Source organism: Triturus cristatus, chromosome 3_2 (genome assembly GCF_964204655.1).
Source record: "Triturus cristatus chromosome 3_2, aTriCri1.1, whole genome shotgun sequence".
NCBI classification, from domain to species: domain Eukaryota; kingdom Metazoa; phylum Chordata; class Amphibia; order Caudata; family Salamandridae; genus Triturus; species Triturus cristatus.
This window is the reverse complement of record NC_140584.1, coordinates 855,556,336-855,583,312: the sequence shown is the minus strand read 5'-3', so window position 1 is coordinate 855,583,312 and position 26,977 is coordinate 855,556,336. Positions and strand designations below refer to the sequence as shown.

The following is a 26,977-nucleotide window of genomic DNA, read 5'->3' as shown; positions in this document are numbered from 1 at the left end:
GAGAAGCTGCGCACTTACCTTCTGAAGTACTAGAAGTAGTATGAAGACAGAAAGAGAGAGTAGAAAGTACCCCTCTCCCGCCCACAGCTGACCTAGATCTAGTCGGTGAAGTTCTCTTTTCAGATTCCTCTATAATCCATAAATAAATAAATAACGCTCCGATCTCTTCTCTAATACTGTGACACTGTCACAAATACTGTGACTCCTGACTCACCTTGGATTCCCAACACCCCCCAAAAATTCAAATTCTCTTACTATAAAAAAACAGCGAAAAGTTGGATTCTGCCTGCCCAGAGATACACTTGGGTAGCGATACTGGAGGGCTTGGTCCCCCATCAGAGTTGCTTTGTGACCTTCATCAGCGTTAAGTGTAGTACATGCAGTGCTTAACACAAAATAAACAATTCGTAAAATAAAACTACACCAGATGGCTCTATAACAACATCATTTATTTATGGTAATGAAGAAGTCTAATGAAATGCGTGTGACACTAATGTCTCAGTCATGCAGTGGTCTATCTGGAATAGTGGCATTCCACACCAAGAAGCTGTTTATCTGCGACAAAGACAGCTTGTGCCTGTATGAAGGCAGCACTGCGGCCAATGATCGAAAAACTCCCCGGGTAATGAAAACCGATGTCTGAGTGCCCGGACTTCCTGCTTCCTGCAGCAGGAACAAAGCAGACATCAGCGCAGCTCAGCCTTAAAGGATACTGGCAAAGGGAAACGCATCTTCACGTGCCCAGCATTTGTACTTCCTGTAGGAGGAAGAGAGCAGACTTCTGTGCACCCAAAAGGATTCTGAGACAGGAAAACGGCCCTTACTTCCTGAGTAAGAAACTCCACAGTCCTCCAGCGGTTCCGTGCTTGGCACGTTGCAAGGGTAATGCTCAATCCGAGGTAGCGACAGCAGAACCTCAGTGGAGGAGCACTAGCTTTGTGATGCATCAGAGATGCTGAGCAGCCGCCTGTCATGAGTGACACTTGCAACCCTTCCTTGCTCTTCACATGCTGCGGCTTGGAAGAGCAAGCGGGCAATGGCAAAAGGAAATCTAGGGCGTAGCACTCAAAGGGGGCTGGAGGAAAAGACAGAATGAGCTAAGAGCCTCACGCATGGCATGGCAGCACTGCAGGATGTGATGCCTGTGAATCTCCTGGGAAACGCACAACCGGGCTTAGGATAACATACCAGACTTCATGACATACCATAAATATGTTATTTCTTTGTAGTAATGTCACACGCACTGCAAAGTTAGAAATCAGTAATGTATTTTTACTTTTTGCCCCGATGGTTCATGCATGTATGCAGCCCATGGGGTTGAAGGCAGGGGTTCGGTCAGATGCGTGATTGATGTACCTGCTTTGTGTGTGGGTATAGAGTTGGATTCTATAACTTTTGGGGACAGAAATATCTGAGAACATTTGGAATTGGAATTTCTTTCACTGGAGGGTCCTTTCAGCCATCACGAGGAAGGCACAAGTGCTGACTTGTCTTACTGTGCAACCCTGATTCTCTCAATCTGAACGCCTTTTATCGATTAGACATTCCTCAAATATTGGCCAGCCCTGTACCAGGAGATGGAGGGATGGAAAGTGCTACTTTCCTAAAGAGCCGTTGACATACTCTGCCATTCCAAACTTGGCTGCGGCTTTTACTTCTCCTAAGAGAATGTTTCAGTTTGCCTTCATCTTGTCTAAACCAGGATTAGCCCATTCCTAGTACATAGTTGTCGATTTTACCTCTTCGTTTGGTAAAAAATCAGGTTCCATTTAATTTCCTCAGGGTTACATAGGTTAGGGGTTGAGCATGAAGACAGGAAGTCATTGTTTCTTAAGTTGGTGGGGCTTTTACATCTGCTGCAAAATACACAACCTTAATTAAAGGGTTCTCTTTTTATGGTGTACTTTTTAAGTCTGGTCATTGAGATAGCATTAGCTCTCTTGCCAGATATTGTTTTTCCTAAAATACACATACAATACACACAGGAGCTTTTGGTCAGCAGACTTCATCTCCTGCGTTTTAAAATTGTAATTCACATTTTGCTTCTGCCCATGTAGCATACACCATCGGGCAGTGGGTCAGGCCTCTTCATCCATTGGCTTCCTTGACTTTAAGTGACTGCACTGTGCGCATTAGTCACACCTGCTAAAATAGTCAATGTTGCGTCTGTGATAAAGCTGGTTCAAAATGTGCTTTATTGATTTATTGTTTTATCTTTAAATTACTGCTATTTGGCCTGCACATTGGGTAAAGTTGGTGGTATAGAGTATGTACATGACATTGTAACACTGTAGCTGCTTACGTTTTAGGGGCTCACTTAGGTCTTGATTTATTCTGGTTTCCTTTACAAATAATAATAACAATGCATGCATGGCACAAATGAAAGGCTTGTTATTTAAAAATATCACTATTGCATTTCAGATTCTTATTGCAAGCATAGGATGCCCACATTAAGGTGGCAGCATGTTTGTTTGATTTTTGCGGCACATTCTTGCACACACAAAAAAAATTGCACAGGCTTGCCAAGGCCTGACGTTTGCGCTTTTCAGGGCTGACTGAACTTGTTTACAGCTGTGAAGTTGTGACACTATGGCACTTACTTTACACCATGCTAGGCACCCCAATTCAGGTATCCCAGTCTTCACATCCACGAAACACATCCTATGGCATTTACAAAAGTGTCCAAGGGGGCCCTTCTGATGAGGAGAGTCCCCTATTTACTTCTGCTTGCAACTAGCCTCACAGCTTAAAAAGAGCAATATAGGGACTAGAGGGGTAAATAAATGTGTCCTCTTCCCAAAATGTTGTCTACATCCTATTTACAGTCAGTGGAAAATATGTTGGGTGTTAATCTTGTGTACCATGGGATAAAAGCATGCCGCTTTAGACAGTGTCATAGCCGAGGCCTAGGTACAGGACTTCAGGCAGTGATGCAGTGGATAAAAGCACATCCTATGTAGGATTCTGTAGTGTAAGGAGAAAATTAAACACTCAGGCCCTGCTGAGTAGCTGCATTGTTCCTTCCTGGTTATCAGTGTGGTGAACACCCCAGTCTTACAATTAAAATCAGGAAACGAACAACTCTGATCAGGAACAGGCAGGGCTCTTGGCAAGTCTCACATGTGCACAGGAGCCTAGAACCTCCCTGGGTGGAGCTCTGTGGCACCTCATTAGCCATACGTCTGACATCACAACGGGCCGGAATCTCCACCACACTGCCTCTCACACGGGGGCTTCTTCTGCTGCTGCTGGAAGAAAGCAAAACACAATAATACACACATTAATTCAATCTGGACTCGAATGCAGGGGATCAGAATAAAGAAAACAGTCCCTCACTGGCCCTCCAGCTCGAAATCTTTGGCTGTGAGAAATTCACTTGTTGAACAACCATACACTCTGTCTACAAAGATAAAAAGGTTTCACTGAGATTAGCCTTTGTTCACCTTCGAGAAGCTGGAGCGAGAAACAAGATGCACCTATGAGTATGTAGGTGCCGTGAATAGGAAAACAACCATTACCATACAGTGAGAAAAAGAGCAATGATATATAATAGTAAATATAATACTGCAAAACAGACGTGGATTTAGAAGTTATGGCACAAATTAATAAAAGGACAAAATAATAGTACTATGAGTAGTAACATGGAGCACACATTTTGTTCATTGGAAAAATAAATATCTCATTAGCAGGGTTAAAAACATGTTCAAAAGCCCTGATAAAAACAAAAAGAAGGAACTGGTGGGAAATATTCAGTATAAAAATAGTCTTGTCAATATATATGCCCACTAGAAGACAGCTGTGCAGCAAGAATATGCTCTAGGAATTCCCAGTCTAAGCAGGGCTAGGGAAACGTCAGCCACCTTGAGTCACGCGGTGTCTCCGTGGGGGTCTGTCAGTCATACCAAGTTGCTGTCTTTCAAGAATCTTTAAGACAGGTTTCCAGTGGCCCAATCCACTTGTCACACCAGGGGCGGCTGCTCTGTTTTAGCGGAGGAGCGGTGCTAACTGAACGAAAAATAAAATGCAATGAATTCATTACCATTTGATTTTTCGTCTCCCCACCCCGAACGGAGTGTCAGAACGGGGTGGGGCCTGCTGAATGGCAGCAGCAGCAGGGCAGAGGGTGGGCTGCCTTTTGCACTTGTTTAAAATGCGCATGTCTCTTTGGCCATATGTCTTGCAACGGCCAGTCAGACATGCGCCCTTTAAACCTCTCAATCCAGAGTGTAGGTGCAGGCATCCAGTGTTCTCTGGAGTGCTGACAGAGGCCGCTCCCTCCAATCAGGGCGCTGCTCTCATAAGCATGAGAGCAGCGCCAGGATTGGCTTGAGAGCCTGCCTCGAGAAGAGAAGACGATGGCGGACTTCACCTCGTTGCAGGAAGGTAAGTTTATTTAATTTTTTTTTTTTTTTTTTGCCAACCGCCCCTCTCACCCTCCTGACATGACAGCCGCCACTGAGTTTATCCCTCATAACTGTTAACACCCAAATGCAGATTGAGGCACATAAAAAAATTGGATATCTAACACAGGTCAGCATCTTCATTTGGGCCAAATGGGCACTCTGTAAGCACCAGATTCGTAGAGCAAAGAGTTTACTTTGCAGCCAAACAAACTTTCCACAATGTCTATACAATCAATATCTCTGGAGCCTGGTTCAGGAGACTGTCTGGAAAATGTCTGATCCAAGTCCTTTAGAGCAGGAAAATTCAAGTGATCTGTCCGTCAAATTCCAAATAGCTTCATTGTGGGGATAACCTTTTCCTGCTTTCAACTTGCCTGTTTTCTAGTAATTTTGTATTCAGAATGTCAGTTCACTAGAGTTTCAACTTTCTCATTGATACATCCATTTGCTGTTTCATTTGTGCTCTAGATTTGATTCATTTACGTTCTTGTCTTGATGGCATTAAACTGTTGTGTGTGGGTGATCCTAATAAAGTACATTGTCTCCTGTTTTTACCACGGTGTGGCGATGAGTCGGAGCATACACTAATGAAAGTGGTGCACTAGATTCCTGGTGGGCATTGGTTGTTTTGCAGTCACTGTTTCTACTGCCTGATGATCCAAGTGAAACTGAGGCTGCTGACTCTAGTGAAAGCCACACTGAGGGGGATATTCTCAACAACGTGTGATAACCATCGCAAAAGTAACTTAACGCAACCTTCAACATCGCAGTCTATCACGGGAAATTTACGCCGTGTTAACCAAGTATTCACAACACGGCGGTACCATGCGATAGTCACCAGATAACGCGTCAAATGGGTGCGTTAAAATCAATGCCACTTCGCAAAAATGTGTAACACAAACGCATAAAAAGCTGCGATGAGGCCAATCACGATACGAAAACCTGCGGCAGGCCTTCAAATCCCACGCGTCAGGCGGGAAAATGCACTATAAAAGCTGTAAAAACAACACACCAGAAACAATCCAAAGTGCGTAGGAACATGGATGCACCCTGACCGAGAGCAGAGGCCAAAGCGAACCCCACAACCCCCACAGACCACCAGCAAGGAACAACAGGCTCGAGGAAGACCAAGGAGAAGAGGGAGAGGAAGACGGGGTGCAGTCCACAGGAAAACAAGATCAGCGTCACGGAGGTGACAGAACACTACCAGCAACTGACCCACAATCAGACTACCTTGAATGCAGCCAGAGTGTCGAGGAGGCCAATGGAGGAGGCCAAGAGGCGCAGGCATGACGTGAAAACCTAAACCAGGCACAAAGCTGCTGCCAACAGGAAGGTAGCAACGACGACAGTAGTTGGGCGTCCTGCGCAACAGGAGGAGCTGGAGGAAATGGAGGCCAGTCATCAGTGTGGAGACAGTGCAAGGAGGTGGGAGTACGGACACAGCTCGAGAGGACCTGACACAACAACAACAGGGTGAGTAACGACCAGGGACTGGGGAACGGGGTTAGATGGGCACAACGGCACACATGCACAATTAAGTATAGCACACTGCACACCCACAATGACCCAGGAACATATCCCTCATCCCCGTGGCACACTGCAGCACACCCACATAGCAATAACAGCACATCCACATTGACGACAAGGTGGTACAATGTGCAACCCCGACACTGCAGAACAGAGGACACAACTGGCTCCACACACGTGCAGAAACAGGCCTACTACATCTGAAAGAGCTGGAAACTGTGAAATCGAAATGTACGCGTACAACCTCACATTCGTCATGTAGTCCAAATGTACACTGTCCCGCATCTAAATCCTGCACCTCCAAAACAGTCACAATGTACATGGTCATACAGTCTGCATGTAAACAAGAACAATGCGCCAACACACGTCAACACAATGTCAACATGCATCTTCCCTTCACATTGCAGAGGGAAACACAACACCTCCAGCAGAGCACAGAAGACCACACATCAGTGATGCCGGAGAGGACCACCACACCCTCGACACCGATGCCCTACAACAGCCCATGGATATCCCACCACCAGGACCAGGGCAGCCAAGCTACTTAGAGGAGAATACAGCCCCTGCAACAGACCACACAGCATGAAGCACCCGCAAACACGGCAGGCTCACAACACTTCACCGACCCACACATGGCTCCCCAATGCTAGGTGTCAGAACGCCAAAAGGAGGTGGCCGAACAGGTGTGGGTGTGGTCCGAACCCATGGAAGGCGAACTAGATCACATACTTGGGTGTGTATTACCCTTCAGGGACCACCTACACCCCACAAAGGAGTCCCACACTGCCACAGACACACATGCCGATGCACATTCCCAGTACAGAACCACGCCCAGGGGCACGCACATATCAGTCACACACCCACGTTGGCTCTGCGTATGACGGCCCAGTCCACTCCCCTTACGAATTGAGTGGGTGACGACAAAGCTACATGTTCAAGCTCTAACCCGCTGCCTGCGGTGACATGTCTGTGTCCGCCGTACACAGTAAAATGTAATGTCGTAGGGCCCAGGGTCCTCATGCATACAATAAGACCACAGGGACACACGCAGATATTATGTTGAACTGGCTACGGGCACATGCTCCCGGCCCCTTTATTGGCAGGGCCACATGTACAGTGACGCCTGTGCTGGATGTGTGTGGGGTGAGTATAAGCCAGCCCGCAGGGAGTGCTTGGTGCTGGAAACAACTTGAACAGTGGACACCAGTGCAATGGAAACAGAAAACACCTGCATAACAGAGTCAACTGCTGCGCAACATGGAGGGAGCCGGAGCAAGAACAGAGGTCACTCAACATACAAACAGAAGTGTCCGTGAGTTGCAGTGCGCTGAGGTTGGGTCTAGGAGTGTGTCCCTTCTGGACATTCCTGATGCAGCTGCAGTGGGGGGATGTCACACCTGCATCATCTTCCTCATCGTCGTCCCAGGTCTCCCACACTGCCTGAGGTGACATTGCTGCATGAGCTCTCCACAGCACATAACATAACCAAAACAGTAATGGACGATGATTCGTGGTGCACTGAGTTAGTGGCACCTGGAGTGCTGAGCAGGGGACCAGGCAGAAGATGGCATCCACAACAGTTCTGAGCAACTCAGTCAGTCTGCCAGTACGACCGTTTCAACACTGGCAGTTGGCGGTTGGAGTTGGTCTTGGCGTTGGTGGCGTGTACCTCCTGCGGTGATGTGACGTCAGGGCCGGTCAGGACTCGATTGGATGTGTGAGCCCTGGTGGGCCGCAGTTCAGGCCGTAGGCAGAGTACAGTGCAGGGCCACAGACACATGTCGTTGATGACCCCAAGGCCATCACCTCAGAGGCCATCCAATATCTCAGAAGAAGGGGTCCCAGACCTGACCAGCACAGAGTTAGTGGCCCCGGTTGCACAGCGGCTGGCACAGGCACCCCGCCACGGGACGATCACTTGCGGTGCACTGAGGTAGGGCCACGCGGGCAGAGCGGGTCCTCATCGATGCCGAAGGTGAATGTGGCGGAGGGTTGTGGGGGACAGTGGAAGGTGTCCTCCAGGGCATGATGCAGAGGGCAGAAGCAATCCGGAAGCAGCAAATGGATGAGTGGAAAGCGACAGCCTCGTTGCCACCACCAATTCGGTATCAGCTGCATGAGGATGAAAACTACCCCCTAGTCCATAGACTCAGACGCCAGCAATGTACAACCAGAGAGTGTCCATTATTGTCGGGGAACAGACTTAGTGGCACCGGGGCTGAGAGGGGATGCAGTCTGCGATGAGGCCAGGACACTGATATGAACTCCGTCATTGCCAAATCAAGACTCTGTGACCTACTGGACCGCAGTGTAGGCCGGAGGCAGCGGTCAGCAGTGGTCCACAGCCACATGGCGTAGGCTCGTGATGCACAGAGTTAGTGATACCAGGGCAGTTGTCGGTAGTGTTCGATCACCTCCGTAACGATGATCCTTTTTACCTCCCAAATGCAACGCGTCATCCTTGCGTGCAATGATATGTACTCTGCCTTTGAATAATCGATGTCCAGTTCCAATTCTGTGACCTACTCGAGCGCAGTAGTCAGCGTGGGCCCACAGAATCTTGTGGTTGTGATGTACGAATAAGACCTGGTGGCACCACATCGAAGAGTGTATAGTGACATACACTCAGCCATAATTAATGTGCTCTGCCATGGTGTAATCAAGACTCAGTTCCACATGTGTGACCTACTTGTCCGCTGTGCATGCCGGTGGAGTACGTCAACGAGAAAGGAGTACTGCGGGCCTGTGTTGCGTAGGCCGTGATGGTCTGAGGTGGCTGCCAAGGTCGCAGGCCTCGGGCTTGGAGATTGCACTGGTACATGGTGGGTCCTCTTCGACACACGCCGGTGTCGGCAGGTGGGCATTGAGGCCTGGGTGCTCAGGGGCAGCCGGGGACCAGCGTCCCGGGTGCAGCACAGGGGCGGATGGTGCACCAGCCTCCGGACGACGAGGATCGGGGTCGGAGCGGAGGAAGACAAGACACTAAGACAGTCAGACACCTTGAAACAGTGTACTTAGCACTGCAGTGCAACCCAGCCTTGTTGTACACAAACACACACACACCCTGCGCATGACGTGTGGTGGACGTTCGTTCGACTTCAATATCGCCCAAGTCACGCATGTGCAGAGTGTGTCTGTGAGGCAGTGGTGAGGGCAAGCAGGCGCTACCTGAAGCAGCTGGTTTTCTAGGACTTCGGTCGGATTTTCGGCTCGCCCTGATCTGACGTAGTCACGTAGCTCAGCTCAGAGAACATTCTTCTAGTTCTAAGATCCCGCCTCCTCCCCTGACTGGATGACGCGAAGGCGCCAAAGCGGCGGCGGACCCCGGCACAGGAACACATAGCAGATGCGGCGCGGACCCGGCGGTCAGGTAAGTGTCCCCGTTTTTTTTATTAACTGTATTTTTAACCCCACCCTCCCCCCGCGACCCCCCCCTGCCTCACGCGACCCCCCCTGCACATATTGCGAGCCTCGAGATCTGGCAGTAATGAAAAAGGGAACACCCACCCACCCGCGGCTGGTGCAGTACGAGTGATGTATAAGTTCCCCGAAGCTGTGCTACCTTGTTTAAAACAATTCTATTGGTGAGTAAGTTTATTTTCCCCGAGTCAGAGGTCTCCCTCATTTATACCCTTCTTCGGTCTTGTACAGTCTAAGAGTCAGTCCTCCGATCTCTCTCTGGCTCTCGGTACCGGGCAGGAGAGTGTTTCCCCGGGTGTCTTCCCTGTCTAAGCTCACACCGTCTCTCGGTACCGGGCGGGAGAGTGTTTTATAGGGTCTCCCCCTGTCTTTGCTCACCTCGGTACTGGGCGGGAGAGTGGTCTCTCTTTACATACTGCCTGCCTCCCTGAGCAAAGTATTGTTTTATGTAAAATGCTTTGGAAAGTCATACTTTGATCACATATACGTAAACGGACATGGGGTGTGGCAGCTGGCCATGTGTGCTTTCAAAGCGAGTGCTCAGTGCCTTCTTCAAGGGGTGTGGATCTAAAAATATGTTAAAAAAATAAGTAAACTTAAGAAAGTCACTATTAAGATCTGGGACCGATCACAAAACATTTTTTTCCGATGCTATCAAGGTAGTGCTTGGTTTAAACACTCAGTTTTACCAAAGTACTAAAGGAAACAGGCTTCAGGAATTTATAATGTGACAATAACGTTTGTGCACATTTACTATGTGGCATTTTGTTTTGCGGTGATGTGTTCTGTTTTTTCTTGTGCAGCTGTCTTTTTGTGCTGCAATGTGATTTTGTCTAATTGTACTACCGAATTTTTGTGTTCCGTTCTGTTCCGAGTGTGTATTTTTTTTTGCACCACGTTATATTTGATTTGTGGTGTTATGTTGCTTTGTGTGTGTTATGCTTAGTTGTTTATTTTAGAACTGTCAGCACTCGTTGCAATATTTCTAGCCGAAAGCAGCACATGTTGTAATATTTTCAGCCGAAAGCAGCACATACATCGAAAGTTACTGTGACAAGCAACCAATACTTTACATCTAATCATGCTCGGAGAGGATTCCGGCGCATTTACTGCCACATTACCACGACAACCTGCCAGGTCGGTCCCATGCATATACTTCAAGGAAACAACGTGTGTACCCCTTGTCTCCTAAGCACGCATGCCTGTTTGTGGGATGCTCCTGTACAGCGCGCGCGCTGGAGTAGGAGTAGGAGTGATGACAGAAAGAATGAAAGATAATAAGGGAGAAGATGAAAGGTGCGAATATATAGAATGGTTTAATAACATTCTTGCTTTTTGAAATGTGCTTGAAAATGCACTCTTTTATCAAAATATTCTCGAGGGAGGACCCCCCCCCGGAACCCTCCTTCATAGGGTTGAGCTTGCTTGCTGTGCTCGCTCACCACATTGAGCTGCCAGTGACTTATACGCCCTACCTCTTTCCAATGTCACCAGCCGCCACTGGTGCAGCAGGTGCACAGGATCGCTGGTAACACCGCTCATGGCGTCAGCCTCATGACGGGGTGAGAGGCGCAGCCCTGGCAGAGACGTTGGGCATTCCGGAAGAGGACCACGCCCAGAGTTACGTGCCTTTTATTCACACCCCTATGCTGGCCTGGCGTATGCCGGGCCAGCCCACTCTGCTCACGATTACGGGGGGACATAACAAGCTACATTTCTGCAATATTCCCCACTGGCTGGGGTGACATGGTTGCGTCCATTGTCCATTACACTCCAAACACCAGCGGTGTGTGTCGGCATGGATATGTGTGTGGTCTGCATACTGCAGTGTGGCCAGCACATCCACGCACCACTTAGAATTGTGTACAGTCTAATTCATCGGTCACTTGCCTCCTTCGAACATGCCTGATCCATTCTGCTATTGTGTGGCCGAGGTGCCATGCCGTTGATGGCTAATGTACTTGGCTGGTCCAGGTTCCCACAGTGAGTTGTGCTGTCGTGTCTGGTGGGTGTGCATGTTGTATGTGAGCTTGTAACATGTGCATTTCCTGTGTTGTGTGTTGCATGATTGTGGGGTTCAGGTGTGTGGTGTGTGCACTTGGTATTGGCCAACAACAGTGCATTTCCGTAGGTGCCATCCTGGTTGCTCAGGTTGATAATGGACTGTTGGAAGGTGTAGGAATAATGCACACTGCCTGGGTGGCTTGCGGTGGCGTTGGCGGAGATTCTCCGGTGGTCCACTACTGCCTGCACATTGGTGGGATACGTGCGCATTCTGTTGCGCTTATTGTGTGCAGTGTTGCCAGGGCCCACTAGTAGGACATGTGTGCAGTCAATTGCCCCCTGACACGTGCGGGAAGCAAACTGTGGCTGTTCCTGCACAGTGTGTGGGAAGTATAGATAGTGGGATACCAAGCAGATGGTGTCATCCATGACCGTTGTGAGGGACTTGGATTGGCCTGGCTTTGTGACTCCTCTGTCTCAGGCGAATGTTGGTTGAAGGCTACCAGAGGCCAACACGTGCAGCACGGCCAGCAGCTTTGTCTGAGGTGGGATGTTGGTTGTCCGCTGTGTTGGTACCGTTAGCCTGTGGGCAATGGTGGTCAGGATGAGGAGGAGGGTTGTCCCTTTGAGCATGTAGTGGGCAATGACCTTCTCTGGTGTTGGGTCTGTGAGGTTGGTGCATTTTTGGAGGGTTGCTCTGTTTGTCTGCGCTGCCTCAGTGTTGGTCTGGGGGGGGGCGGTGGGTGTCCGGGGGGTTGGGGGTGGTCCTGGGTGTGGTGGGGGTGGGTGTTGTGGGGCTGTTGGGACTCCGAGCTGCATGATCAGTAGCTCCATGGCATCTGTTGGTCTTCAGGTGTGGCTCTGGGGCTGGGCTACCTTTTGTGCTGCAGGCTGCCGTCCAACTTTACACCAGGTCAGAGCAGGTGTTAATTTCCTGCTGCTAACGCGCCTTAGTGCCTGTTTTGGGTTTGTATCGCCGATCTGGCTGGTCGTTGAGAATGTTGCGGGTACTCTGCATCTCATTAGCGATAGTTTCCGGGGTCATCTGTGGCGATGTTTTTTGCGGCTGCTATCGCGGGTAAACTGGTGTTATGGGCCGTTAATACCAGCTTGTGAATGGGGCAATAAGTTTATCACGACTTACAACCTAATATATCACCTAAGGTATGGCAAGACCACTTTCAGTCTCTATACAAATTACCGCAGGATGACCCGACAAGCTCCACTCTTACGTCCTGTCCAGTTGGGACTGGGGAGTTGTTTACGGTGGGCGAGGTACGAGCGGCTGTAGTTGGCCTGGCATCTGGAAAGGCACCAGGCTTGGATGGCATGCCTGGTGATCTATTCAAGCAGGAACCGGATGTCTGGGCGCCCTACTTCACGATCCTTTTCAATGCTATCCTGGAAGGTATGGCTATACCGGGTACTTGGCTGGGCGCAGAGATTGTCCCAATCTTTAAAAAGGGTTCTCCTCTGCTCCCAGCCAACTACAGACCTATTAGCCTTATTGATGTGCCACAAAAGATCTTTGGCAGACTTATGTTAAATCGCCTCCAGGACTGGATCGAGGTGAATGCGATCATGAGCCCATACCAGGCAGGGTTCCAAAGGGGTATTTCGACTACTGATCAAATCTTCCGTTTGAATCTCATCTACTGGAAGACGGTGCTGTTCGAGGGCGGCAGTTTATACACGGTTTTCGTGGATTTACGTGCCGCCTTTGACCTAGCCCTCAGGGACAAATTGTGGGCTGTCTTACTGGACCTTGAGGTTCCCGTGGACATCCTAACAATTCTGAGGAGACTGCATCAGGGAAACTTTGCCAGGGTAAGATGTGGCAGGGGGGGCTCTCTCTCGGATGCCTTCCCCGTTGACAGGGGGGTCAGGCAGGGTTGTGTCCTTGCACCCACCCTTTTCTGCCTCTTTGTCAACGGGGTTATAAGTTATCTCAATGAGTTGAGTAACATCGACGCCCCTAAGCTTGACGGCAGCAGGGTCCCCGCAATCATGTTTGCGGATGACACCCTGCTGCTTTCTAAATCCTCCATGGGCTTGCAGCGGGTTTTGGATGGGTTTACGCGTTTTTGTGTGGACCGCGGATTGGAGATCAATGCTGGAAAAACTAAGTATATGATCTTCAACCCGCCCCCCAAAACCCGCGTATCTCCCCTCATAGGGACTTCAAGACTAGAGCGGGTTTATACGTTTGAATATTTGAGGGTAGTAATCAATCAGTCCATGTCGTGGGACCCCCACAAAACCAAGGCAACAAGCATCCTAGAACCGGTTTCGGGGTTTCACCCCTCTTCAGCCAGGATAGCTTGATTCCAGTGGCACGGAGAGCACGGGACTCACGTCTGAGCATACCCGTCCCACTCGGGGTGACAAATGCAAAAACAACAGTTGATGGACAGAATGCAGAACAATGTCATACATTCACCCCAGTACAGAGATCTGGGCCTAAATTCATCGTTTTTTTGCTCACCATGCCACCCCAGTTTAGACCTGGCCATATGCAAATCAGCCTTGACCCTGTGCCTCATGGGAACAGTTCAGCCCGAACTGCCAAGCCAGGTCCTCCCTGGACCGGAAACAAGCATCCTAGGACCGGTTTCGGGGTTTCACCCCTCTTCAGCCAGGATAGCTTGATTCCAGTGGCATGGAGAGCATGGGACTCACGTCTGAGCATACCCGTCCCACTCGGGTTGACAAATGCAAAAACAAAAGTTGATGGACAGAATGCAGAACAATGTCATACATTCACCGCAGTACATTTGTCACCCCGAGGGGGACGGGTATGCTCAGACGTGAGTCCCGTGCTCTCCATACCACTGGAATCAAGCTATCCTGGCTGAAGAGGGGTGAAACCCCGAAACCGGTCCTAGGATGCTTGGTTCCAGTCCAGGGAGGACCTGGCTTGGCAGTTCGGGCTGGACTGTTCCCATGAGGCACAGGGTCAAGACTGATTTGCATATGGCTGGGTTCAAACTGGAATGGCATGGTGAGCAAAAAAACGATGGATTTAGGCCCAGGTCTCTGTACTGGGATGAATGTATGACATTGTTCTGCATTCTGTCCATCAACTGTTGTTTTTGTATTTTGTTGTATGTCATTGTTGTTTTTCCCCTTCTCCCAGACCTGGGAGTATTTATAGGGGGTGCCTTTTCAAAGAAAAAAGGGTTATTATACATACATAAGGAAGTTTTCCACAAAGAACTTGCAAAAGGTTGTTGGTTTCTCTCATCATATTCACCTTAAGCACAATGCCATTCCAGTAAAGCTCAAACTTAGACGAGTGTTCCATAATTTGTTAGGAATTAATTATCCATCATGCTTAAGGACTTGTGTACTGAAGGTGTGATTGAACCTGTCAATTCTCCAAAATTGGGTTCCTCCAATTGCTTTGGTAAGAAAGAAAATGGGCAATTTAAGGTTGTGTATCGACCTTTGATCAGTTACGAAACAAATCCTAGTAGATTGTTTTACATTACCACTCCTTGAAGAACTATTAGATATGCTGGGAGATGCCAAGTTTTTTTCTACAACTGATTCAAAGTCTGCATATCACCAGATTGCTTTAGTAGAAGACTCTTGTCACATCACTAGTTTCATTACTCGTGATGAGGCATTTCAATACACCAGGATGCTTTTCAGTCTTGCCTCTGTCAAATCGATGTTTAAAAAATGTATATATTGTTTGAAGACATTGATTGGGTGGTGGCATTTCAGAACGGGATCCTGATGTATGCTAATTTCCTGGAAAACCATTACAAACGTCTTGATTGGGTCTTGACTGTACTCAGAGATAAAGGTATGACAAGTCAATGAGAATTTTTTTCATTTTTAATATGAGAAGTAGAGTATCTTGGCCCTGTATTTCAAGCAAATGGATAGCTACAAAAATCAATTTGCTAATAGCTATTCAAGTTCCTGAGAACAAGGATCAACTTAGCTCCTTCCTTGAATAGTACTTAAATGTGTAAAATGTTTTTGTAAGATTCTTGCTCAAGAAAGGAACTAAATATACTTGGGGATGGATCAAAAGGATATGTTTGCAAACTTGAAATGAGAGATCATTAACACATTTGCATTGTCTTCGTTCTGCCAAGAATATTGTTATGGTTCATACCAGTTTGTTGGTGTAAGAGCTATTCTGAGCCAGGTAAAGGAAGGTTTGAAACACACCATTGCTTTTGTGTCCAGACCTTTAACACTGGGGGAGAGCAACTATTCTATCACTGAGAGTGATGAATTCAGATGTGCATTGTGTGTTAAATAAGTTAACATATAATTCTGGGGTAAACTTTATCAATTAAGGAAGGATCATAAACCCTTAGATGCTTTGCTTGCCAACAATGGTGTGGGCAAAGCCTCTTCTAGGTTTCGTAGATTATTATCTAAATTACATGAATATAATTGTACAGTTTTTTTAATATTCCAGGAGTACATAATGTTAAGGCGGACTGTATGGTGTAGTAAGTTAATTTAACTCTGAAGATTGTGTAATAGCATCAGTGGTTGATGTAAATTAATCTATCAATCAAGTGTTAGGTAAAAATGAGTCCGAATCCGTTAAGGATGAAGTTTTGAACAAAGATAAGTGTTACATTGCTGATGGATGGCCAACTGAAAATCTTTGTCACAAGATTTATAAGTGTTTTGGAATGGTAGAGTTAATTTGTATATCGGAGGTGATATTGTGATGAAGGGGAAGTGTTATGTTGTGTCAGTCAACATTCATTCTCGCATTATTTCTCTTGCTTAAAGCATGTTGGAGAATCTGGTGAGATTAAACAACTAGAGAGCTGTTTTGGTGGCCTTTCATCCTGTCAGACATTAGAACATTTGTTAAAGGCTGTTTCTGTATCAAATTCTGACAAAGTTCTGAAAACTCACAAAATTTAACATGTTAGTGGGGAGTTTTTTGAAGAATCGTGGAAAGATTTAGCTATGGATTTGTTGAGTCCATACAAGGCATTGTCCCAAGTAAATTGTATACGCTAGTTATTATCGATTAATATTCTAAGTGGGCCAAATTAAAATGGATATATAAACCCAATACTGATGAAGTTATAAATTTATTAATTGTGTGTTTTAAAAGAGAAGAGATTGCAGATTCTATCACTTTAGGCAAAGGTGCCCAGTTTACATCTTTCAAATTGCAGAACAGTTTTTGAATCTTGGAATCAAACATTTATTCCCGAAATATGAATGGTTTGGTGAAGAGATTCAATAAAATACTAGTCGACGGGGATCAACTTGCTATCAAAGCTCACTTAGATGTGAAAAAATGCATTTCAGATTTTATATGCTAATACAATTGTACTCCACATAACCCTGGTGGTTTCTGTCCTTTTGTTTTGTTGAATAGAAGGAAACCAAGAAATGGTTTGAATCCGATCAGGCTTAGTGAAAATTTGTCTGTGGTTTCTTCAGAAGAATTTTCTTTAAAGGCAAAAGAAAATGCATTGTTCAAACAACTAATTTTGTGTAAGCATCAGGAGAATGTGTCTGTGGGCACAAATCAGAGCAGTTTACAGGAGGGAGATTGGGCAAAAGTAAAGCTTTCTTTGTATGTAACTAAATGTTCTTCCAAATGTTCTAAAAGTGTTTAAGATTGTTCTGCTTTGGCATTATTTAATAATGTTTACAGGTCTAAACTTGCCAAAGATGAAAAATATGTTTGACAAAATCAAGATTGCATTAGCCCATCTTTTTCTCAAGAACTGCTAATTCTTCAAGTCATTCAGATAATTCTGAAGATAACATGATGTCTCACATTTTACACAATCATCTCTTGTTAGAGACTGCTCTTAAAGATCTTCAAGGGTAAAAAGATTTCCTAAAAGGTTTGAAGATCTTTAGCGTATTAACTTGTTTATTGTAAAAGTTTAACGAATTTAGGTATGAATTTACATTTCTGCTTTGATTAAGGGGAGATGGTGTGAGGTAACCATTTTCCTGCTTTCAACCTGCATGTTTTTCAAATTTATTTAGAATGTCAATTCACCATTGTTTCTACCTTCTCATTGTTAGAGCTAGTTGCTGTTTACTTTGTGTTCTAGATTTGATTCGGCTAATTTCTTTTCTTGACTGCATTAAGCTTCTATGTGTGGGTGCTCTTAGTAAAGTACAGTTTCACCTGGCTTTACTCCTATGTACTTACCACAGTGGACTTTATCTTGTCTCTTCAAGTCATGAACAGTGAAAAATTACAGTGCTGACACATTATAGAGAAAGCTTCCTATGCTGCTGGATATGGGCAACCAACCACCCATTCTAGAATAATTTTGGCATACAACTGCACCTACACAGAAACAAACAGACACACACAGGAAAACACCTATCATCAAAGTATTATGCAATAACTAAGGGCCCGATTTATATTTTAGAGGTTGGACTCCCTCCAAAAGGGACATGGTGTAAATTACTCCGTCGCCCTGGCGAGGTCCTGACGACCAAATTTAGAAATGTCCATTGGGCCAACGGCCATTTCGAGCGTTCACAAGAACCATTGTCAAGGCGGTTCCTGTGAATACATTGTAGCTCTGACGTACGGCAAAATGTTTTTTTGGTTTTTTAAAAATTATTTTTATTGTCAAGAAGAAGTACAGTCAAACAGGAAAATACAATACAATAAAATAAAAGGTGGGAATTCGCCTGAAATATCACAACCATATATGCATATGATAATCAATAAGCTATAAACATACATTTAGAGGGAAAAAATGTATAAGCAAACATACAAATATCTAAGGGATCACTCAAAAATAAACAAAAAGGAATCAAATCACCAAATTAGCTTTACGGCTCTTCCAACTTGCCCCATATAGACCTATACTTTCGCAAGGCTTGAATACCCCTTACTTTAGCAAGCGCTTTTTCCCTTTCCCCCGTTTCTTTAACAATTAGCCACCATTCCATCTCAGTGGGGGTTTGGGAGAGATCCACGCTCTAGCAATCGCCTGCCGAGCAGCAACCAGCATAATTGCCAATATAGAACTATATCGACCACTGTCTTCCTTGTAACCTACCATCTTTTCAGTTGTCGAAAGTATGAAGTCGCCCCCACGTCTAAGTTTAATTGCTGCTGATATCCTGTCCCAAAAAAGACTTAATGCGGGACACGTAGCAAACATGTGAATGATGCCGGCCGCATATAGTCCACATTTAGGGCAATTATGGCGTGACTCACCAAGAATCCCTTCCGCTCCCACCCCTCCTTGAGACCATCTAACAATCCTCTCCAGGGTGTAGTAAAGTAAACAAAGTGTCCGAAATTGCTGAAGTAGTAAGTTCACTGAGTGTACAGAGCGGGCGATAGTATCAAAGGCTATCTTCACATTTTCTATAACAAGATCTTCAAGGGTAAAAAGATTTCCTAAAAGGTTTGAAGATCTTTAGCGTATTAACTTGTTTATTGTAAAAGTTTAACGAATTTAGGTATGAATTTACATTTCTGCTTTGATTAAGGGGAGATGGTGTGAGGTAACCATTTTCCTGCTTTCAACCTGCATGTTTTTCAAATTTATTTAGAATGTCAATTCACCATTGTTTCTACCTTCTCATTGTTAGAGCTAGTTGCTGTTTACTTTGTGTTCTAGATTTGATTCGGCTAATTTCTTTTCTTGACTGCATTAAGCTTCTATGTGTGGGTGCTCTTAGTAAAGTACAGTTTCACCTGGCTTTACTCCTATGTACTTACCACAGTGGACTTTATCTTGTCTCTTCAAGTCATGAACAGTGAAAAATTACAGTGCTGACACATTATAGAGAAAGCTTCCTATGCTGCTGGATATGGGCAACCAACCACCCATTCTAGAATAATTTTGGCATACAACTGCACCTACACAGAAACAAACAGACACACACAGGAAAACACCTATCATCAAAGTATTATGCAATAACTAAGGGCCCGATTTATATTTTAGAGGTTGGACTCCTTCCAAACGGGACATGGTGTAAATTACTCCGTCGCCCTGGCGAGGTCCTGACGACCAAATTTAGAAATGTCCATTGGGCCAACGGCCATTTCGAGCGTTCACAAGAACCATTGTCAAGGCGGTTCCTGTGAATACATTGTAGCTCTGACGTACGGCAAAATGTTTTTTTGGTTTTTTAAAAATTATTTTTATTGTCAAGAAGTACAGTCAAACAGGAAAATACAATACAATAAAATAAAAGGTGGGAATTCGCCTGAAATATCACAACCATATATGCATATGATAATCAATAAGCTATAAACATACATTTAGAGGGAAAAAATGTATAAGCAAACATACAAATATCTAAGGGATCACTCAAAAATAAACAAAAAGGAATCAAATCACCAAATTAGCTTTACGGCTCTTCCAACTTGCCCCATATAGACCTATACTTTCGCAAGGCTTGAATACCCCTTACTTTAGCAAGCGCTTTTTCCCTTTCCCCCGTTTCTTTAACAATTAGCCACCATTCCATCTCAGTGGGGGTTTGGGAGAGATCCACGCTCTAGCAATCGCCTGCCGAGCAGCAACCAGCATAATTGCCAATATAGAACTATATCGACCACTGTCTTCCTTGTAACCTACCATCTTTTCAGTTGTCGAAAGTATGAAGTCGCCCCCACGTCTAAGTTTAATTGCTGCTGATATCCTGTCCCAAAAAAGACTTAATGCGGGACACGTAGCAAACATGTGAATGATGCCGGCCGCATATAGTCCACATTTAGGGCAATTATGGCGTGACTCACCAAGAATCCCTTCCGCTCCCACCCCTCCTTGAGACCATCTAACAATCCTCTCCAGGGTGTAGTAAAGTAAACAAAGTGTCCGAAATTGCTGAAGTAGTAAGTTCACTGAGTGTACAGAGCGGGCGATAGTATCAAAGGCTATCTTCACATTTTCTATAACAATATTTTCCCCCAAAATCTCGCTCCATCTGGAGATTAGTTTCTCACAGCCCTCTGCTCTAGGCTGGGAGAGAATTTGATATGCCTTACTAATGATAGCCCGCCGGCTCTGGACGTACAGACACTCCTACATATCTGAGCCAATAACACTCCGAACTGCTACATAATCCCTGATCTGTATATATTTAAAAAATAACCATTGAGGAATATCAAACATTAGCTGGAGATTCTCAAATGTCTTAAAGCCATTGCAATCATATAATTGTCCGAGACAATACACCCCGCAGCTAGCCCATTGACGGGCAGTAGCAGCCTGAAAAATATCTGACAGCATTGGGTTTCCCCATAGGGGAAGTTCACTATGTAAAAGAGATAAAGAGACTCTAGTTTTTATGCTCTGCCAGATATATGCACAGTCTCTAATGGTCTTAAACCGTACATGTTTAAAATAATTAGGATCATTGATTCGATATAAAACATCTGACTCTCTGACCCAAGAACCAACCAATGCCAGTAATCCGTTTGCTTGGGGTTCAGGAGGCTGCATAAACGGCCAGCGAACGCAGCCCAAAAATAAAGTTTGAAGTCAGGGAGGTCTAAAACGCCCTGATTATATGGGAGCTTCATTAACCCAATTGCACGCCTTGATTTTTTATAGCCCCAAATGAAGTTACTCAGGACCCCATTTAACTTTCTGAAAAACAAGTTAGGAATTCGTAGAGGGATTGACCTAAATAGATACAAGAATTTAGGAAGTATCTTCATTTTTATGACTTTGCATCTGCCTAAAATACTTAATGGGAGCTTATGCCACTGCTTCAGTTGTTTAGTAACAGTGGCTAATAAAGACTCATAATTTAACGAATGGGTGAGTTCTAGCCTAGGCAAAATTCGTAACCCCAGATAATTAGCCATCGAGCAAGCCCCTTTGACCGGTACTTCCAGCTGAAAATTAAGAAGGGCTTGGGTTTTATTGCTGTTAGCTTATAGCCAGAGAAAAGTACAAACCTCCTTGCCTCCCTATTAATGTCCTCTATAGCCTCCCTTGGTTCCTCAGAAAAAATAGCAATATCGTCTGCAAATGCCATGAGTTTCAAGAGGCGTTGACCAATATTCAGCGGACGAATCGAATTATTGACCAGCAGTGCCAGAATAAAGGGCTCTATATAGAGAGCAAAAAGAAGAGGAGAAAGGGGAGAGCCCTGTCTTGTGCCGCAAAGGATGAGAAAAGGAGTAGTTTGAACATTAGAATATAGTAGTCTGGCCATAGGGTTAAAATACCTGGCTTCAACCAGCTTCCGAAATCTTTCCTTAACCCCAAATGCGATAAGTGTTGCCCAAAGATATTCCCAGGCCACCCGGTTAAATGCTTTTTCTGCATCCAATAAGACCATACCCAGATTAATTTTTAACTTCCCAGCAGCATCAAAAGCAGCTATTGCCATGTTGATATGGGCGGTGGTGTCTCTACCGTGAATAAACCTATGCTGCTGGGAAGAAACCAGGCTGGCCATCATTGGAGTTAACCGGGTGGCCAGTATCTTAGCAAACACCTTGGCATCTGCATTTATTAAAGAAATTGGGCGGTACGATGCCTGTTCCTCTGGAGGTTTATCTTTTTTTTTTAAATTAAATGATATTGGCTATATTCCTTGAATCTGGAACCCGCCCAGTAACCCCAATTTGAAAAATTTCATCTCGGAGGACCGGAGCCAAGAGGTTTTTACAACACGTACACCACCCTCGTCTTTAATAGCCTTAATCTTAGTTTTGAGACGGCTATCCATGAGCTGATGTTCTAAAACTTTCCCTATCCTATCCCCATACTCATATTGCAGTGTCTTATGCTTAATAAAACAAGCCGCTACTTTTTCTTTTAACAACCTATTTATCGCAGCCCTATGCTCCAGGAGAGAACCATACAAAGAATCTTGGTCAATCTTACGCAATCGAACGGCCTCAGCAGGTTGAAGCTCACAGGTAATAAGCCTTAGATAGGCTTCCTTGGTTTGTTTCTCCCGTTCTCTATTTTGTTGCCAAACAAACTGTGAGTGACTCCCCGAATAAATGCTTTCATAGCATCCCATACCACACACGGCGGTGCAGACCATATATTATCTTTCAGATATTCTGATATTTTTTCCGAAATAAAAACCAAATATTCAGAGTCCGTAACCAGATAGCGCCAATCCCTCCGCAACTGAGGAACAATCGTCATTGCTCCTTTCAGTAATATAAAAGATATCTCTTCCAACAAGAAATATGTACAGGGTAGAGTGGAAGTGCTGAGTGGAAATGGACGGAGGCTTCTTGCAAAGATATGGAAAATAACCCTCCATCAGAATCAGTAGAATCAATTGGTACTGGGTTTTCTCGTCTGTTAGAGAGATACCACTTGTCCCCAGATCTAGGTGCTGTGCACAAGCATGAAAGGGGGTAGGGAAGAAGAGGCCACCATGTACCCTTTTTCACCATCCATGGCCTTAAAGGGTTGTTGCTGTGACTTAGTTTGACAATGCGGATTGACGCTGATTACTGTATGCTCTAAAATGTGTATTTTGCTGGTTACAATTTTCAGGATGACAAGGCAAACCCAGGGAACACGCAGTCAATCAATTCTCCTTGAATTTTTCATGAGAGGAGCACACCTTTCCCCCAAACAATCTTTGGCCTTCAATGGGCAAGGAAGTCATCTGAGAAACTGGTAGTCTCCATCCAAGTTCACTCCTAAAGCTCCACCTTAAAAATGTCATGCAGTGCCTAGGAGGTGGATGCATGTAATCTGCAGGAACACTCATCCATTTTAAACCGTATTTCTCATAATGGCAGTAAAAAAGTGACTGGTGCTGTAGAGGAGTTTAGGGTAATTTGTTCTATTTTCAACTATACAATTAGGATTAACAAGTTCCTCAGGTAGGCACCAATTTCCAAAGGAATATGGCCAACAATTCATAATCTTTCCTTTTCTACTTACTCCACCAAAGTTCATGACGCCACAATGCCAACTGGATTCTCCGATGATGTTACCATAATGTTGATAGCAAGTAGGTTAAAAGCCCAGTAAAACCCATAAAAGTCCAGCCAAATTCCTAAAAGGCCAGACAAATTCCCATTCTGACTAAGCAGGAATCAAGGTGGATGAAGAAGAAATTTCTTGGAAAGGTGAAATGACCACCCTTAAGAGCCAGTCATCGCATACTTGAGCACACTGATGAATGGACAGTTGGTGAACATATAATTGTGAATGTGTATAGCCCTTCTGATGCATGATTACAACACTCTCTATAAACGGTGCCAGGTATTATAAAGCAGGATGGGTGTAGCAGAATCTCTAGTATTTAAGAGAGTGCTGTGGCCAACAGGATGGGCAGTCACACCCATTACTTCCCTCTGATATATTAAAATGGTAACAATGTGGTTGAATCCATAGCACTTTAGGGGAAATTCGTTTGTGTCAAACATGTAAAGGCTACACACCTTAAGGACACACTGGGACAAGGTCTATGAATCCCAAAGTGACACTTGTGGCCAACATTGGTCTTTGTCCCATCAACCTATGGACTGTAGGCCCCAACTGGGTCGGGAAAAACAGCATATACTAACCTGCATGAGTAACCCCACAAATACATCTAAAGACACCGTTTGAATACTTGAAATATACCTTTATTGTGTATATATGACTTGTGTGGCATCACAGACACCAGTGCTTTCTGCTTAACCCAAATATACTTGTATTTATGAAAATTAGTTATACGCTCCTATTAAAGTCCACCAGTTCTCTCTTTTCATGGTATCAAACACTCACGTTTTATCGCCAGCAGGGTGTTCCCGTGACAACATGCCACCGACACGACCACGTAGGGGTAGTTCTCCTCCACTTGCACAGGCCTCGGTATGCCAGAATCCTCGTCCTTGCGTCCCAAGCGTCCCCTGGCACCCTTTCCCCAAGTGTACACCTCACCATCTGTTAAAAAAGTGGCCAGAAGATGAATGCAGCACCTCAAAGTATTCATAGGCTCAAAGACAATGGAAGAGCCGTTTCCCCACTCTTTTCTACCCGCTGCTCTTATTAAAGAAGCTTAATTAAAGAAATATTTTACTGAAGGCTTACTTTGGCGTCAATAGGATTCCTGCAGATCCTAAACATCTTCTCAATAAGAATTCACCCAGAGTTTAATTTGTAAAACAATAAGTGCCGGGGCTCATCAGGAGGCATCTGGCACCCGCCAATTTCTCCGTTAGCGCTGCCTAAAACAGAACCAACTGCCAGCCATGAAAGTGGGAAAGGGTGTGGCGTAATGGGCAGAGCTGCAGACTTCGGAGCTGAGGAACCAGGTTCGAGTCTCGGCATCGGCTCAAGACCCTGTGATTCTGGGCAAATCACATAATCTCCCCGTAAATGAATGAATGTGTCCTTCACTGTTACTCATTAAAAGCATCAGTGTTGATTAAGTGCCGGTGCGGAGCACTGGAATCCACCGGTTCAAATTAAGCACCAAATTCATCCCTCTTATCCAGGTTTGCATAGTTCTGTCCAAAGTAAGGCACCCCCACCCCATCACAATTACATATGAGGCTCTGAGTCTGAGGCACTACATCCGGCCACCTCACCTGCTCCGATGGCTACGGTGAAGGCATCTCCACATGCCACCATGGTGAGCTTTGCACCTTGCATCCCAGTGACCAGGTAGGGGGCACGGCTGTTGCGACGGCTGCTAGTGCCCAACTGGCCATGCTGGTTACTTCCAAATGTGTAACACTGTCCGGACACTGAGGACATAGGAGAGTACAAAGGGAATGAGGAGAAAAGTGCAGACTAAAAAGCAGACATTAAAAACAACTTGCCAGCGACTGAAAAGCGGAGAGGTGTGTCTAGTGCAGCAGATTCTTTCTGGACCTAGCACTGGAGAACAGAATAAGATCCAAATAGAACTAATATAACACCATATTGGTGAGCTTCCCTGTAATCTATTGCATGCTTGCTTTTCAGAAAGATCTAAAACTGTCCCTATTCAAGTTTAAGTTTATTAATGATGTGTAGGTTAAGCCTAATTAGCAAAGTAAAACACTTAAAGATAAAACATACAAGGGTCCTGGCCTTAGGTACAAGACTGGATCAAAGGCAAAGGCCTGGCCGAAGGACATTTGGGGTTCACTGGTCACTTATCTTGCACCAGAGATAGCCAATGATGACTCACTAGTGACGGAGAATGAAACTACAGATCAAAATAAATGGGGAGAAATGCGGGACAATGTAAGACTGTAGGAGAATGACAACATTGTGGTAAATAATTTAATTACCGGGACTTAATTTGATGCGGAAAATCTATAATAATAGCTCAGTAAAATAAGAGGCAGAATCCGTGGTATTAGAGGTTCAGAACGGGCTTTATTCCTATACAAAGGAACATAATTCGAATTATGGGCCTTCTATTCCATCACCACGAGAGTTCAGGAAGGAAGGAACATATATTATTGACAGATAAGTAGTTTTATAGAAAATACATTACAATGAAACAGATGCAAGAGGCGTAACAGTTGAAAACAGAGATAAAAAGCATACATGCGTAACTAAAATGGGTGTAACTAGGCGTAACTAAAGAACGTCATTAGATGTGATGTCATAAATGGGTGGTTCCATGAAAGAATTTCGCAATGTCAGCAAAAATACTTGGCAGAGATGCGCGCGCAGCAGCATGACGTGTGATTGACGTGCAACTAGAGGGTGAAAGGGACTTGACATTTAGCTCTACATGTGGAGACAGAAGTCTGGGGTTATGTCAACCTAATCCCAAATCATATCTAATATCCTATGTTTAAAGAACTGTGTTATCCAAGAAGAGAGGTCTCTTAGGATAGAATCTTATTCTATACTGACTATACTGACTGTTAGTGCGTGTACAAGCGTCTAAGTGTCTACACTAGATGCGAGGGGGTAGGAATATTCCATGGTAACAGGGCTATGAATTACTTGCATGAGGGCAGTGAGGCCTGGCCCTTTGCACGGTAGCTGGAGGAATGTTTACCTAAACTACTAGACAGGAATGCATCGGATGAGGAGCGGAGCAGAGCAGATAATCTTGAAGGTGAAATACAGTTTTTGGCAGGCAGATAGGCCGAGTCAGGCACCGTTAGCCGCGCAGGGAGTAAGACAAAGTTCATGGTCACAGATGCAAGCTCAGACTGGAGCTTTCAGAGGCAGAAGGCAGGAAAAGGCTTAATGGCAGAATCAGGGCCTACTCGCCTGGACTGTAAAATGGGATAAATGAACCATATAAAGCCGGTGGCCTTTCATACTTAGGAATAGAATATCCGGCCCATTCATGGCGGATCTGAAAGAGGACATGTTGACAGTGGACGCACATGTGTTTGCGTCTTCATAACTGGTACTGGAGGGAACATACATGTACTTGTGATTTATACATGAAACCGTTGGGGTCCAAGATAGGGGACATAACCGACCATAAAAATCCATATTTCCACATTCCCTCCTTGTCCCCTACTTGCCCTTAGGAGATATCAATCTTCATCAATCCATCGATCTGTTCATATAACATCATTTGTTCTTCTTTCTTCTTCCGGGATCTTGAACGAAAACTTGGATGTGGGATACACGAGGTGGCACATAGACCACAAATCGCTGGCCCACATTGTAGACATAAGCAGCAACTGAATAGTATGAGAAAGCCAATACCCAGGCTGACAACACGCCCCAGAACCAACCGGACCA

The 26,977-nt window shown here is 45.2% G+C and overlaps 1 protein-coding gene across 2 annotated transcripts in view; it reads right to left on the bottom strand.

Annotated features, from left to right (window-relative positions):
- Window positions 1-432: 432 nt before the first annotated feature.
- NEK8 (NIMA related kinase 8) overlaps window positions 433-26,977 on the bottom strand; it is a 330,474-nt gene continuing 303,929 nt past the window's right edge. Inside the window, exons 13-15 of one of the 2 annotated variants that reach the window (XM_085649141.1) lie at window positions 24,859-25,017; window positions 24,053-24,211; window positions 433-3,245 (exon numbers count right to left, since the gene is read on the bottom strand). In XM_085649141.1, coding sequence (XP_085505267.1) covers window positions 3,223-3,245; window positions 24,053-24,211; window positions 24,859-25,017 — 341 coding nt within the window. In that variant the 3' untranslated portion in view covers window positions 433-3,222. Of the gene's footprint in view, window positions 3,249-24,052; window positions 24,212-24,858; window positions 25,018-26,977 lie in introns of both variants that reach the window. The other variant, XM_085649140.1, reaches the window with a different exon arrangement.